Source organism: Mangifera indica, chromosome 15, assembly GCF_011075055.1.
Source record: "Mangifera indica cultivar Alphonso chromosome 15, CATAS_Mindica_2.1, whole genome shotgun sequence".
In the NCBI taxonomy this organism is placed as follows: domain Eukaryota; kingdom Viridiplantae; phylum Streptophyta; class Magnoliopsida; order Sapindales; family Anacardiaceae; genus Mangifera; species Mangifera indica.
The window spans coordinates 12,394,992-12,408,669 of record NC_058151.1 but is presented as its reverse complement, the minus strand read 5'-3'; the positions used below and the strand labels follow the sequence as shown (position 1 = coordinate 12,408,669).

The 13,678-nt window shown below is 31.1% G+C and overlaps 2 protein-coding genes across 2 annotated transcripts; one reads left to right on the top strand and one right to left on the bottom strand.

Moving 5' to 3' along the window:
- Positions 1-5,791: 5,791 nt before the first annotated feature.
- Positions 5,792-7,955, top strand: LOC123198245 (F-box/kelch-repeat protein At5g15710-like). Its single transcript, XM_044612914.1, has one exon. The coding sequence runs from the start codon at positions 6,308-6,310 to the stop codon at positions 7,592-7,594; it is 1,287 nt and encodes a 428-aa protein (XP_044468849.1). The 5' UTR covers positions 5,792-6,307; the 3' UTR covers positions 7,595-7,955.
- Positions 7,956-8,313: 358 nt separating this feature from the next.
- Positions 8,314-11,319, bottom strand: LOC123198246 (GDSL esterase/lipase 7-like). The gene is made up of 5 exons (XM_044612915.1): positions 11,069-11,319; positions 10,825-10,952; positions 10,437-10,685; positions 9,237-9,489; positions 8,314-8,890 (listed from the first exon to the last, which is right to left on the bottom strand). Exons 1-5 carry the CDS (start codon positions 11,307-11,309, stop codon positions 8,670-8,672), a joined length of 1,092 nt encoding a protein of 363 aa, XP_044468850.1. The 5' UTR covers positions 11,310-11,319; the 3' UTR covers positions 8,314-8,669.
- Positions 11,320-13,678: the final 2,359 nt, after the last annotated feature.

The window sequence follows — 13,678 nt, the reverse complement described above, 5'->3', positions numbered from 1 at the left end:
ATGCATTTATACTTATCTTTCTTTTCATATTTTTTGCTTTCATGGGCCATGCTTCTGTTTTTGTGCCCAACATTGCCATATTTTTGTAAAGTTTGCTGTTGTATGGTAGTTCTCTTCCTGAGAATCCATTAATCAATGGAAAAAGACAGTTTGAGTTGAGGTTTGCTTATCGACATAGAATGTCTTTGACTAGTTTGGCACTTGCTCCATATTATCAATTGATTAATAATGTTCTACCTTATTACAATTGATCGTGATCTTATTTTTAATGTAATCAATTGAAAAGTTAACGTTTGAGTAATAGTATCAATATTTTATAATACGATATATGAGAAAATAATACATATCATAAAGTATATCAAATTAGTATGTTATAATAGTTATATCATACGATACAATATATATCATACGAAACAGTACATATTATTGATATAACTCGATACAACTTAAAAAAAAATGATAGTGTATTATGATTTTATATGAGAATTTTTAATTTTTAAAATTTATTTTTTTATTAATATTTTAATATTTTATTTTTTAAAAGATATATCTTACGATATGATATACGATACATGATGTGATATGTGATTCAATTATCATGGTTTGCGTATAAAATTCAATTTTGTAATTGATTAAATTGTAACTATTTGTCCACTTGAACATAGAGTTAATGTCAATTTGGTAACTTTTGTTGTGTTAAAATTCATAGATATTTCATATATACTTCTCAAACTGACTGGAAAATCATTCAATTTAATGTAAATATGTTTCTACTATCTTCGATCTCAACTACATTCATAACTTAACAACCCAAACAAGCAACAATCAAATTCAAACCCAAACTCCGACTCTCTAACTGGGCACTAAAACCTTTGATTAATGATTTTGTGTTTTCAATGTAAGTGCTAAGGAGAAATAGGGATCGATAGAGTTGAGTGTTCAAAATTTTTTTTTGAAAGTTTAAGGGCTAAGTAAAAAATGTATTTAATCAAATTAGTTAGTTATGTTAGTCAGAGTAATGTTAGATGCACAAAGAATAGGGCTGGACTCGAGCCGATCAGCTCAAGCTCGAGCTCGGCTCGGTTCGAGCCCGAAATGAGCCGGGCTCTGCTTGGCTCGATCGAGCTCGAGCTGGCTTGGGTTGGCTCGGTAGATTTTTTTTAAAAATTTTTTATACAAAACGATGTCGTTTTGATCTATATATATATACAAAATGATGTCGTTTTGATATGAAAAATGAGTCGAGCCGAGCCGAACTCGAGCCGGCCACAAAAAAACCGAGCCGAGCCCGAGCTGGCTGCGAGCCGAGCTCGACTCAGCTCAAATCCAGCCTTAACAAAGAATAATGTATAATCATGTGATTGAATAATTTAAAATTAAAAATAAAATAATATTTAATCATACAAATGAATAAATGAGGTTTCCACTTAACTTTATAAAAACAAATTAATAGGCTATTTCTTAAGTAATTGTTATTCAGATGTTCATTCACCATTATAGACTTGGAAAGTTGTGTATTGGCTTTGTGACATTATTTTAGAGTCCAATTGATGTGAGCTATCAATAAGTGAAGATAAGTATGGCCTATTTTCGGGATATTAGTTAAAAAACTTTTTTTTATTATATAAATATAATCACTTTTTAATTTGATTTCGCCTTTAAAAGAAGAATATTTTGAGATTTAGAGTTGGCTAGATGGACTAGCCAGATGGATTGGCCAATCGACCAAACATTGGCCAGCTAATTTTTAAAAACAAATTGGTTGATTGAGTGTTTGACCGGTTGACCAACCACCTGAGTAATTAATTTTTTAAAAATAAATTGGTTGGACAGATGTTTAGTTGGTCGACGAACTACCTAACCAATCTCTTGAGTAACATTTTTACCATTAAAGTCGTATAAAAATAGGTTATTTTCATCTCATTTTATCTTATATCTCAGTCTTAATTAAGTGAATGAGTAAGTTTTATGTTTTAACTAAATGAATTTATGTTTTGCTTGATAAGTTTTGATTAGATAAGTATAAAGCTTAAAAGTATTTTAAATATTTTATATTTTAGAATATAAATGTATAATTAAAAAAAAAGTGACTATATATAGCAAAAAATTATTTTAATTAATATCTCCCTATTTTCTCTATTTTTGGATAATAATAATAACAAAGTCCACTTGGGCAATTATGATTATGCATATTTATGAAATCAAGTTGTCTTGAATAAGCCAATAGCATGTAATCTTTGCCCATTATTCTAAATCAATAAACCTATGGTAATCCAATTTTAAATATTTAATTAGGTATATAAATAATGTATCAATAAATAATCATATAATTTTTAATTAAAAATAAAATATTATAAAATCATAAAATAATATATCATCTAATTAACTAATTGAATACTAAAAGTTAAGAACATTATAAAATCCATTTTTTTTGTTATTCCGATTATTTGTAGATATTAGAACTTTCAATGAGAAAATCTAGGTTTAAGTTTCTGTCATATTTATAAAATTTTAACTTATCTTTTATAAAAGTTTACCTGTCCAACTAATGTGAGTTGTTCCTAATTAAAAAATGTATATATTCGCAATAGGTATGTTGCAATAGGTTCATAAAACTCAAAATGCTGGTAAGACATGATACATGCTGAATGTCACATAACATCTTTTCACCTTATCCAAGGTGGGGTAACATCCATAAATCATAGGGGACTCTCCAGATATGGGTGTAGGACATGATACATGCTAAATGTTATGCAATCGAAATTCTTCTTTGACTAAACTTAAGGGTATTACTCTTAACAATGACCAACAATTAGTGAACAAACATTGTTTCAGCCTACAACTCACATGATGAGACTAAGTAGGACACATTTTCTTTTAGAAGTCACAAAATAAGAAATAGCGATCAAATCTACTACACTCACTCCCCTCAATTTCGACAATTGTAAAATAGAGTATAATTACCCTTCTACTATATAAAGACCATGACGATGCTTATCAAACAATTAACTATTGTATTATCTTAAACAATTGCGTATGTAATCCTAACTTCCAATAATATAAATTATCGGATGGAAAAATGAAGGAGGAAGAACCATATAACTAGACTAAGACACACAATCTCTGTTGTTTTTAGTTTTATTGCTCTATATTCGCTTAGTACTTAATAATAATGTCATCGTGGATAGAAATTATTGAACATTCTTATCAAACCATGTTATAAAATAATTGATAATTTTTTTTAATTATATCCTCTCATATTCTTATACTTTACTCATATCTGATATACTTCTCATTGGTAAAATTTTCACACCAATGATTTTATTTTTTTATTTTTTAATATTTATATCACATAATAGTAGATATCAAAATCTTATCGAATCCGAAAAATTGCATCAACACTATGTAGATTAAAAAAATTAATTAATCTAGACATGACGTGGAATCATTTTGCTTTTGGTGTTTTTGTTAACGTTAAAATTCAAAATTGAAATTGTCATAGCTGCCGGGGAGTCCGTAGGGCCTCTGCCCCGGTCCACCATACACAAGTATTGAAAGAACACGAAAAGGTCCAAAATTGTAATTAAAGATTTCAACAGCCACGACGCTCTCTGATTTAGTAGACCCCAGTTATCATACACAAACGCCATTTAGTGGACCCCAATTACCTCTCTCTCTTTCTTCAATATGTTCTGTTCGTTACCTCCCCATCAATCTTCGCCGTCCATTTAATCCAAATATTCACCCATCATTTTTTTTGAAAAATTATTATTAATATTTTATAATATTTAATATATATTATATAATGAGTAATACTATGTGTATCCACTTTGGGTACATAAATATATACATACTCATATATATCATCATATGATTGATTATTGTTTTATTCTTAATTCAAAATCATCCAATCATATAATGACACATATAAATGTGTACATATTTATATACCCAAAGTGGGTACACATAGTTTTATTGATTATATAATATAATACAAATTAAAAATATACATAATTCAGTTTAAATTATAAAATCTAACTAAATTATTAAAAAATGAAAGGATGATTTGGTCTATTTTGTTAAATAGTTTGGTTTAGATTAAAATATTCTAATTGTTTTTTCAGTTTCAATTATAGTTTACCCAATTTTTAAATCAAACCAAAATGTAAATTATATATTTTTTAAAAAATATATATATAACTATATTTGAAATCATTTTTTAATAAATAATTAGGTAAAAAAACTTGTTTTTCATATTTTTTTATCATTTTTTACATGTATATTATACATACATATATTTTATATGTTTATATTATATTTTAAAAAAATCATAATTTTATTAAATAATATATATTTATAAGTGAATATTTTTAATCGGTTTAAACTATAATAAAAACCAAACCAAATCAAATCATATTTTTTTTGTTTGATTTAAAAAAACTTTCAAACTATATCAAATTAGATCGTACAAATCCCTAAAAACGATTATTATTTTAAGGCCAAAGGACTATTTTCCACCCAAACTATGCTGAATTCTCAAAGTTCCTCTTGTTAATTTTGAAAATTTCATTTACCCACTCATGGTTGTTTAAATCTGTTAGTTTTTAAATTTTTAGAAGGAAAAATGACATTAAATTTTTAGGGGTTAGAGTTCCGTTAAATTTAACTGGCTATAGATGGGTAAATGATATTTTTAAAGTTAACAGAGAGAACTTTGAGAATTTAACATAATTTAGGTGGGAAATAGTCCTTTGGCCTTATTTTAAGGTGTGTAACTATAACTTTACGATACGATAAACAAATTTTAAAATTTTAAACAATATTTTTGATTTTTCTAAGATCATGACATCATAAATAGAGATTTTTATTTTATTATTATTAATATTTAAAAAAATATCATATGATATAATATAATATATAATACACCATATATGAGATAAAAATGAAGATTTTGATGCATAATCTAATAAACGAAAATTTAAAATATATATTTTAGATAAGATATTTAAAAATAGAAAAACAGCAAATTAGAAAATTATTATCCATCAAATTGATTTTCACCGTACAAAAAGAAGGGATTCTTTTTATTATGTCTTAATAATTGGTGATAATAATAATAAAAAAATAAAATAAATAAATCATAATCAAAACCTACTTCCAAGACTAATCAAAATGAACCAATGATGCGTTGATCCCTTTTTGATGAGGTGGCATGCATTGATTGGACAAGGGGCAACAACAATTATTAGACCACTAAGGTTTGTGAAATGAACAAAGGATCCACAAGTTTTCATTCACATGTTAATTAAATTTTAATAATTAGATAAAAATGGAGGAAACTAAAATTTCGTTATTTTTATCATGTAGTTATATTTTATCCTTACAATAATCATAAATCATTTTTCATATAGAATAAAATTATATATATATATATATATATATATATATATTATATATAATTTAAATATACAAATAATATATTATCATATTATTAATTGTTATTTATTTTTAATTTAAACTATCTAATCATATAATAAAATATTATTTATGTATCCAAATTGTTTATTAAAAATATATACATATAATATTATCTTTTGCTTGAATATAATAAAACTATATATATATAACATTGCTCTTTCATATAAGGGTGTAAATATTTCATTGTGAAATCTGTGGGTGTCCATGTTAGTTTGGTAAACCTCAGGGGTGCACAGGGAAATCTCAAATTTTGTGGTTGCAATAATTTCTTTTAAATTATTTTACCAAATAAAGACAAAGAAAAAGAAAAAGGGAAAAATGTTAAGAGAAACTTTGGAGGTTAGGTTCTTCGCTAATTTCAAAGTCTCGTTTCTATTTTTTTAATTCCTTTTTACCTTCTCGTGAGCTCTGTGAAGCATTTCATCACAAAAGCCAAATCGAGGAAGAATCTTTTGGAATGCGAAGGTAATCCATAATCTAAAACCATAAGAGCTTGAACCTTTATGATGTTGACGCATTGATTTCTGTTTTTCTTTTTATCCGTTGATGGAGTCGTTTTACATTTACGAGATTGTAATTTGGGGATCTGATGGGTATTTGACGTGAAATTTAACGCTGGTTATGTTTGAGTTTTAGCGCTTTGGTTTGTGGGTTTTGTTGTTTGGTGCATGGGATCGACATTGTATTAGCATTCTTACAGGATGTTTTATTAAAATCAGCATTTTAATTTGAAGGTTTGGGTAACTTAGGAGTTAAGGTTGTAGAGTTGGGTTTAGTTAAGAATAAGAACTGTTATTGGAGAGATTTAGGTTTTTGAGGATTGTTTAGTATGGATGGTGTTGGACAAGTTTCTGAATCTGGGTCTGGACTATCTAGTCCACAAGAGAGGTGTCCTAAGCAAGGGTCACCTATTAGGGGTGGTGGGTCAAGGAATACGAGTCCTTTGGGTCGTGTAGGGTCTAGAAATACTAGCCCTTCTAGGCAAAAGGTGATTAAGACTAAACCTCGTGGTTTAGATGAGGAGACAGCTGCTACGTTTGGCAAAGTGGTTCAACCAGATGTTCAAATGGAAGACAACATCTGGTCACTGTTACCAGAAGACTTGTTAAATGAGATTTTGGCTAGGGTTCCTCCGTTTATGATCTTTCGGCTTCGTACTGTTTGTAAGCGCTGGAATTCAATTCTTCAGGATAGTAGTTTTCTTAAATTCCATTCACAGGTGCCATCTCATGGGCCTTGTCTTCTTACATTTTGGAAGAACGCACAGACAACACAATGCTCTGTTTTTAGCTTGCCACTGAAAACATGGTATAGGATTCCATTTGCTTTTTTGCCTCAGTGGGCATTCTGGTTGGTTGGTTCTTCAGGTGGCCTAGTTTGTTTTTCTGGGCTTGATGGGTTAACTTTCAGAACATTAATCTGTAATCCGCTAACCCAAACTTGGAGGACATTGCCAAGTATGCATTATAATCAGCAAAGACAGTTAATTATGGTTGTCGATCGCATCGACCGGTCGTTCAAAGTGATTGCCACTAGTGATATATATGGTGATAAGTCATTGCCTACTGAAGTGTATGATTCAAAACTTGACAGGTGGTCTGCCCACCAGATAATGCCTGCAGTTAACCTTTGCTCCTCAAAGATGGCGTATTGTGACTCTCGGTTATACTTGGAATCTCTTTCACCACTTGGGCTGATGATGTATCGGCTAGACACAGGTTACTGGGAACACATTCCTGCTAAGTTCCCACGGTCTTTGTTGGATGGCTATCTGGTTGCTGGCACACAGAAGCGCTTGTTTTTAGTTGGAAGGATTGGTCTTTATAGTACTCTCCAGAGTATGAGAATTTGGGAATTGGATCATGCGAAAATTATGTGGGTGGAAATAAGCAGGATGCCGCTGAAGTACTTTCAAGCTTTACTAAGGCTATCGGCTGAGAGATTTGAGTGCTTTGGACAGGATAATTTGATTTGCTTCACATCTTGGAACCAGGGGAAGGGCCTTCTCTATGATGTGGATAAGAAGATATGGTCTTGGATTGCTGGGTGTGCTCTTCAGTCATACAACAGCCAGGTCTGTTTTTATGAGCCCAGATTTGATGCTTCCCCTGGCTGACAAGGAAATTTTAACGGGATGGCTTCCATTTTATGTGCTACAGAGACTTATGGGGGAATTATCTTCATTTCTTATCCCTTATTTTACTAAAGCCATCTTTTGACCTGTATACAAATTTTTATGAGGATCTCTATGCTTATAAGCTGAGTTATTATTCAAATTTAGCCGGTTTTGCATGCTGCAGCCCATGGGAGCAGTTTTTGTTTATAAAAAAAAATATGATTTCATGTGTATCAGGGCTCTGTATATTGGGCACTGTTGTACTTGATAACTTGAATAGTGATGGGATTCAAAAAGGATGTACACCATAGCAGGTGATGTTTGGGGAACAAGTGTGGAAAAAAATTTTCTTAATTTTTTACACCTTTTGCAAGTTGCATACATTAAACTATAATAACTTCTTTATCTGTTAGCTATCTTCTCGGTTTGTGTGGCATTCATCCTTGTTTGACTTTGTTGTTTGAGTTGTTGTAGTGTGTTTTCTGTGTCAAATAATCCATTAGTTTTTGTATGCGTTTAGAACTTTTTGCGGCATTTCTAATGAAACTGTTAACTTGCACAACGGTTTGTATTGCACAAATATTGCAGTTCTCACTGTCTGCTCCTATGGTAATCAGGTAAAAGAAATTTACTTTATAGCCAGTGCCTTACAAAATAGTCTGTTGTGGATATGGTTGAATTACCAGCAGAGTATTTTGACTTTAGCTTCTATTGTTGTTTGTCTTGGAAACAGTACTTTAGGTTGAATCAACCTTTCTCTTTTTGATTGCTTTTGTCTCTCAACTAGCTTGATAGTATCCGCTCTACAACTAGGATAGATGTATTGTTCTGTCTCTTTTTGCTAATAAATGAGGATATTGTCTCTTGAACATGCCATTTACTTCATAATTAGACTGACACCAAGCATCTTACTTGAGCAAGACTTTGAGATGTTCTCCAAATTAATTTTGTGAAGCCTTAAACAAGATAGAATGGTTAAGCCATATAATAATACCAGTTCTCAGTGGCACCATTCACATGAAAATTAGATTAACAATTGCATTGGAGTTTTCTTCTTTTTTTCTCTTTTTCCTCTCTATAGTTGTGCCAGGTGATCTATGCTTATAGGATAGCATTTGGTTGCTGACTTGCCATGGCAACTCCTAGCTACAATTGCATTGACAGCTTGGGTTGGATGGAAAGGATCCCAGAAGATGTATTGATTTCTGTTAGCACATGGTTGCTGCTGGGGAAGGCAGGTAAGATTCCCTCCATATCTCCCATTGCCACAACAAGCTCTGTTTGGCACCACAAACCCTGAAAATCAGTGCTTATCACAGTTTAGATAAAGAGCCTTTCATTTGGAGATCTAAAAAGGTTGATTGAGTGCTTGGACAATCTAGGTGATAGCTGTTACCATGGTGTTTCTATGTGGCTGTTATAGTATCCGAACTAGTAATCAAGCCCCAGAAGATAATTAGAAGCTGCATTGCTTTTTCTAGTTTTGAACGAGTTATATATTATGACTGGATGGTTAATGCATTGCTTCAAGATGGGGTATTCTGATCAATCTTATAACTATTGTAGTAATATACAGAGTGGTACTCATACGACAGAAAATTCTTTGATTAAGGAATGTTCTATGGGGGATTGTGGTGGTTACCATATCTAGAAGGACTGGTGACCATGTCATAGATGAGATCATAGGTGTTGTGATAAATGAAGAAAGAGCCTGGGAGACTGGCATTGAGAGTGTTGATGAGCTGAATGAGACGGCTGTTGAACATGGCAGCCAAGTCATTGACCTTCTTTATGCAGCTGTTTTTGCCATTTGCTGTGGATAACTGATTGGGTATGCACCCTAGTGGTCCAACTCCAACTACAGCCATTTTTCTTGCACCTAACCTGTACAATGTCTGCAATACAAAGGCACCATAGATTTAAATGCTTAGATCTGAGCAGTGCTTTTCTTTTTTACTGGTTCATGTTTATGTTCCTTTTGAACAGTCTAGAATTTAAATTTGAAATATAGGATTTTCCTTTAGTAATTTGTTAATTCTTACATTTCACTAGTTTTGTCATGGTTTATATGCTTGCTCATTGCATTTCATTGTGATTTTGGACACAAGTTTTCTGACATTTCCTTATCCTAGTTTTTGAGTCCTACACAGTATGCAGTTTATGTTATCATGTGATTGGGTGATTTTGAATTATAGATAAACTAACACTCAATCATATGATGATACATCATTTGTGTACTTAAAAGTGTGTATACAGAGTATTGATCTGAAAAAAAAAAACAATGGAAAGAGAGATGGTTGAGAGAATAATAAAGTCATTGTAAACAAATGTGAATCAGCATAATTCTCTTCCCATCTCTCTTTCACATGCAGGTTTTGCCAAGGTGAGTAATGGGGTTTGGGACAATCTAATGCAATTTAACTAGATGAGAATCACTTAGCAGTCAAATTCAGGCCATTCATTTCAAGGAACCCTATCTAGGTTACTTCTAATGATTTTTAGGCACTCTTTGCTTTGCTGTCCATCCATATTTTTCCTTTAGGGCTCTGTAATGTTCATTTACACAATAGTAATCAATATTATTCACCTTGAGAAAGTGCATATATTGGGATCTGGTGGAGTTGGATAGCACATGCTGTTTTCAGTAAGAGCATACAGGTTGGGAGGTTTGTTTTCAACATCAGTATAGATCCTAATTCTTTCATAAATTTGTGATTTGTTAAGTTATTTCCTTTCAGCTACCTACTTAATTTACTGACTTGTATATAAATATATGATATCAGAGAAAAAGCACATGCAAATATGAACATATACACTAGATGTTTATGGTAACATGGCATACCGATAATTGAATTGAGAAGATATTGATTAGGAGATCTGCAAAACCTTCTCCACTGTAAAATTTGCTGCTGGGGTAGCTGTTTGGCTGGAGATAATTGTTGATATAGTCATTGCTGCCTATACTAATAAGGAATACTGATTTGGCAATGTACCGGTTCAGCTCATCAGGATTTTTGAAAAATGATTGTAGGTCCAGGCTGATAGTGCCCTCAAATTGCAAAATCTGTTCATTAAAGGTTGTCCTTGCTCCCTGAAAGTAAGTGAAATCAAATGTTGGCTTTAAAATCCTGCTGGATTTTTGTTCTGAAGGTAGTAGAATATGGCTCTATTCCGCTATTCTCCTAAGTCCACTAGTGTTAGTTTTCTACAAGTGAATATAAGAAACTTACGTAAGTTTGCCCAGTTTCATCTAGAATGCCAGCTGCAGCAGATGCATAGTTGAGTCCATTCAAGATCTTTCTTCCTTTTGACATTGGAGACAGATAAGGTGGAATCAATGGCAAACCAAGGTGTCGAGCTTCAAATCGTGTAAGAAAAGGGGAAGAATATAATGAGCTTCTGGTTAAAGAGCTAAAATCATTTTTACTAAGTAATCACAACTCCTTAAAGATCAATAATATATATTTAGAGTACTTATATAATCAGCAGCTGTTAGACCATTGCAGAAGCGGCCGGTTGGATGGCCGAAATCTATCCCATAAGGGAAATAGTTTGCTCTTGCCATTGTTGGTATGTAATTGTTGTTTCCACAGTCCATCAACGAGTCACCAAAGATGAATAAGGCTGGTGTTAGAGGATTAGTACTTGGTCGGCCATGAACATGCCCAGCAAGCTCCAAAACCCCAATGCAAAAAATGATTGCAGCAACACTCATATTATGTTTCTCCATAACTTTGTTTACATGCACAACAACCTCTGTCCGTTATCTCTTATAGCGTAGAGAGCCTGAGCACAAGTATCAATGCTTGAATAACTTCATGGCCAAACTGGGTTGTTACCTGTTACTCTCAGTTTTTAATCTGTGTTTACTTTAGGCTGTCAAAAAACTTGTGCTTTTACTACTTTAGTGTATATCTTTTTTAATTTTTTGCCATGCTTTCCTTTGAATCTCAAATACGGTTTTCAAAAGGTGTTGTTTGTGGGATTGTGCACAGCCTTGTTCCTGCAGTAGAGTCTGGAGATAGCAAAGTTTAGGCTTCTAGTAAGGCGTTGGCATATTAATGGTGATGGGAAGTGACAATTGCGCTTGACTTTCACGGGATGGGTGAATGGGCGGGCAATGCAATATGGACCTAACCAATGTTAGGCAAAGCTGTAGCCTCCTCCTTGCAACTATTTTTTATCACGGAAACTTTATTTCAATCAAACTGTTTCAATGAAATTGAAACAATCGTACTAAATAAGTGAAACTTTAACTTCATTAATTAGTCTCAAATACATTACACATGTCAAAAGTTAGATTTTGACGTTGCTGATAAATCTCAAACCCATACCCTCTCATTTGGGGATTCACATCCTTGCTACTCAAGTTATTTTTAGGCTTCTCCTTGCAATTTGAAGGTCAACCAATTGGCCAAATCTGTACACTTTTCTTGATTGTTCCAGAGTGATTACTCGCTACTAAGACGAGCAATTTTAATTGTATAATTGACTATCTCAGGGACATACGCAGTGAAATTTTTTATTACACTTACACAATGGTTTCATTTCAAAGAAATGCATGCCTATCTTAGCCATATCTAACTACAGTTGGATTTGATTAGACCAATATTAAATTTAAACAAGATCTAGTTTAAGATCGATTCGAATTTAAACATGTCAGTTTAAAATTGACGAATTATGACACAAACTTGGCTAAAAAACAATTTTATTTTAATTTTGATATAGACAACTAAAACTTGAATATTCAATTCAGTGTGAACTCGATTTATATATTGAAAACGAATTCAATCTTCGGTTTGAACTCAACTCATTTAATCTAAACTTAAATTCAAACTCAAGCAACTCGAACCGAATCTAATCCTATAACTAACTATAAATGAACATGTGCATATTATGTCTCAGTGCAATCTAATATGACAGTCGCTCATTGGTTGGAACTGTGTTATGACAATTAAGGAATAACATAAGAAGAACATAAAATATTAAAAAAATTATTTAAGTTTTAACAAATTATATGAAATCTTCTATATAGTTAATCTTTATAATAATTATGTAAAAAAATATAAGGATGTGATTTGTAATAAAGAAAGAAAAATATATAATAAGCTAAAAATTCTCGTCACATATAAAAAATTAAGAAAATTATATATACCCAATTTTGAATATCTAGATAAATAGTGAGTAATGTTTTTAAAACTAAATTTATGGTTAAATTAATTATCTCATTAGTTTGCAGTTTGACCAGTTCAACTGAAAAATCAATTGGTTCAATCTATTGCTAAATTATTATGTATTTCTTAAATAGTATCAAATATTTACTACACTTTGAAACATAAAACATATGAAACATATAAAATATAATTTCAAATATGTTAATTAAATAATTGACACTCTATTACACAGATAAAGAAAAAAACTTATTATAAATTTTATCATTAATTCAATTAATATATTAAAAAATGTAATTCTTTTAAGTTTTAATAAAATAAAAATTACGTAGTACTATATAAACCAGATTTTGTTGATTTTAAATAGTTTTTTCGGTTCAACAAGTTAATTGAGTTTGATTGAATTTCAAGCAAATTAATATTTATATATAGACCGGATGAAATTATAGACTAATTCATAGTTTAACAGGTTGAACCAATCAATCTGATTTGGTCTGTTTTTACAAACACTGATAGTGAGATAATATATTATTGTGTAATTGAATGATTTTTAATTAAGAAAAAAATATTTAATTATATAATGATTCATTATCTATATATTCAATTGAGTTTTTAAAATTATACACAAATAACATTATTCTAAACACAGAGCTTAAATGTGATAGTGTAAAAGGAATCTCTTCTTGGGCACTCCAATATTTTTTTTTCTTGGCAACAACACTAATATTCTCAATAGAGCAAGATTACTAAACTATATATTATTATTATTATTATTCATGAAACAAATATATAGTATAGTATACATGTGACAATGTCCTTAAAGAGAGAACATATTTGGCACATCAAACTCCAACGAGCCCCTTTTCAAGAGCACAAAAAGATTGGTATAGAAATTAATCATGTTTGTAATCGT

Coding starts and splice junctions, on each gene's coding strand:
- LOC123198245 (XM_044612914.1), top strand. CDS start 6,308: ATGGATGGTGTTGGACAAGTTTCTGAATCTGGGTCTGGACTATCTAGT.
- LOC123198246 (XM_044612915.1), bottom strand. CDS start 11,309: ATGAGTGTTGCTGCAATCATTTTTTGCATTGGGGTTTTGGAGCTTGCT. Junction 10,953..11,068: donor AACAGCTGCTGATTATATAA/GTACTCTAAATA, acceptor CACGATTTGAAG/CTCGACACCTTGGTTTGCCA. Junction 10,686..10,824: donor ATGAAACTGGGCAAACTTAC/GTAAGTTTCTTA, acceptor ACTTACTTTCAG/GGAGCAAGGACAACCTTTAA.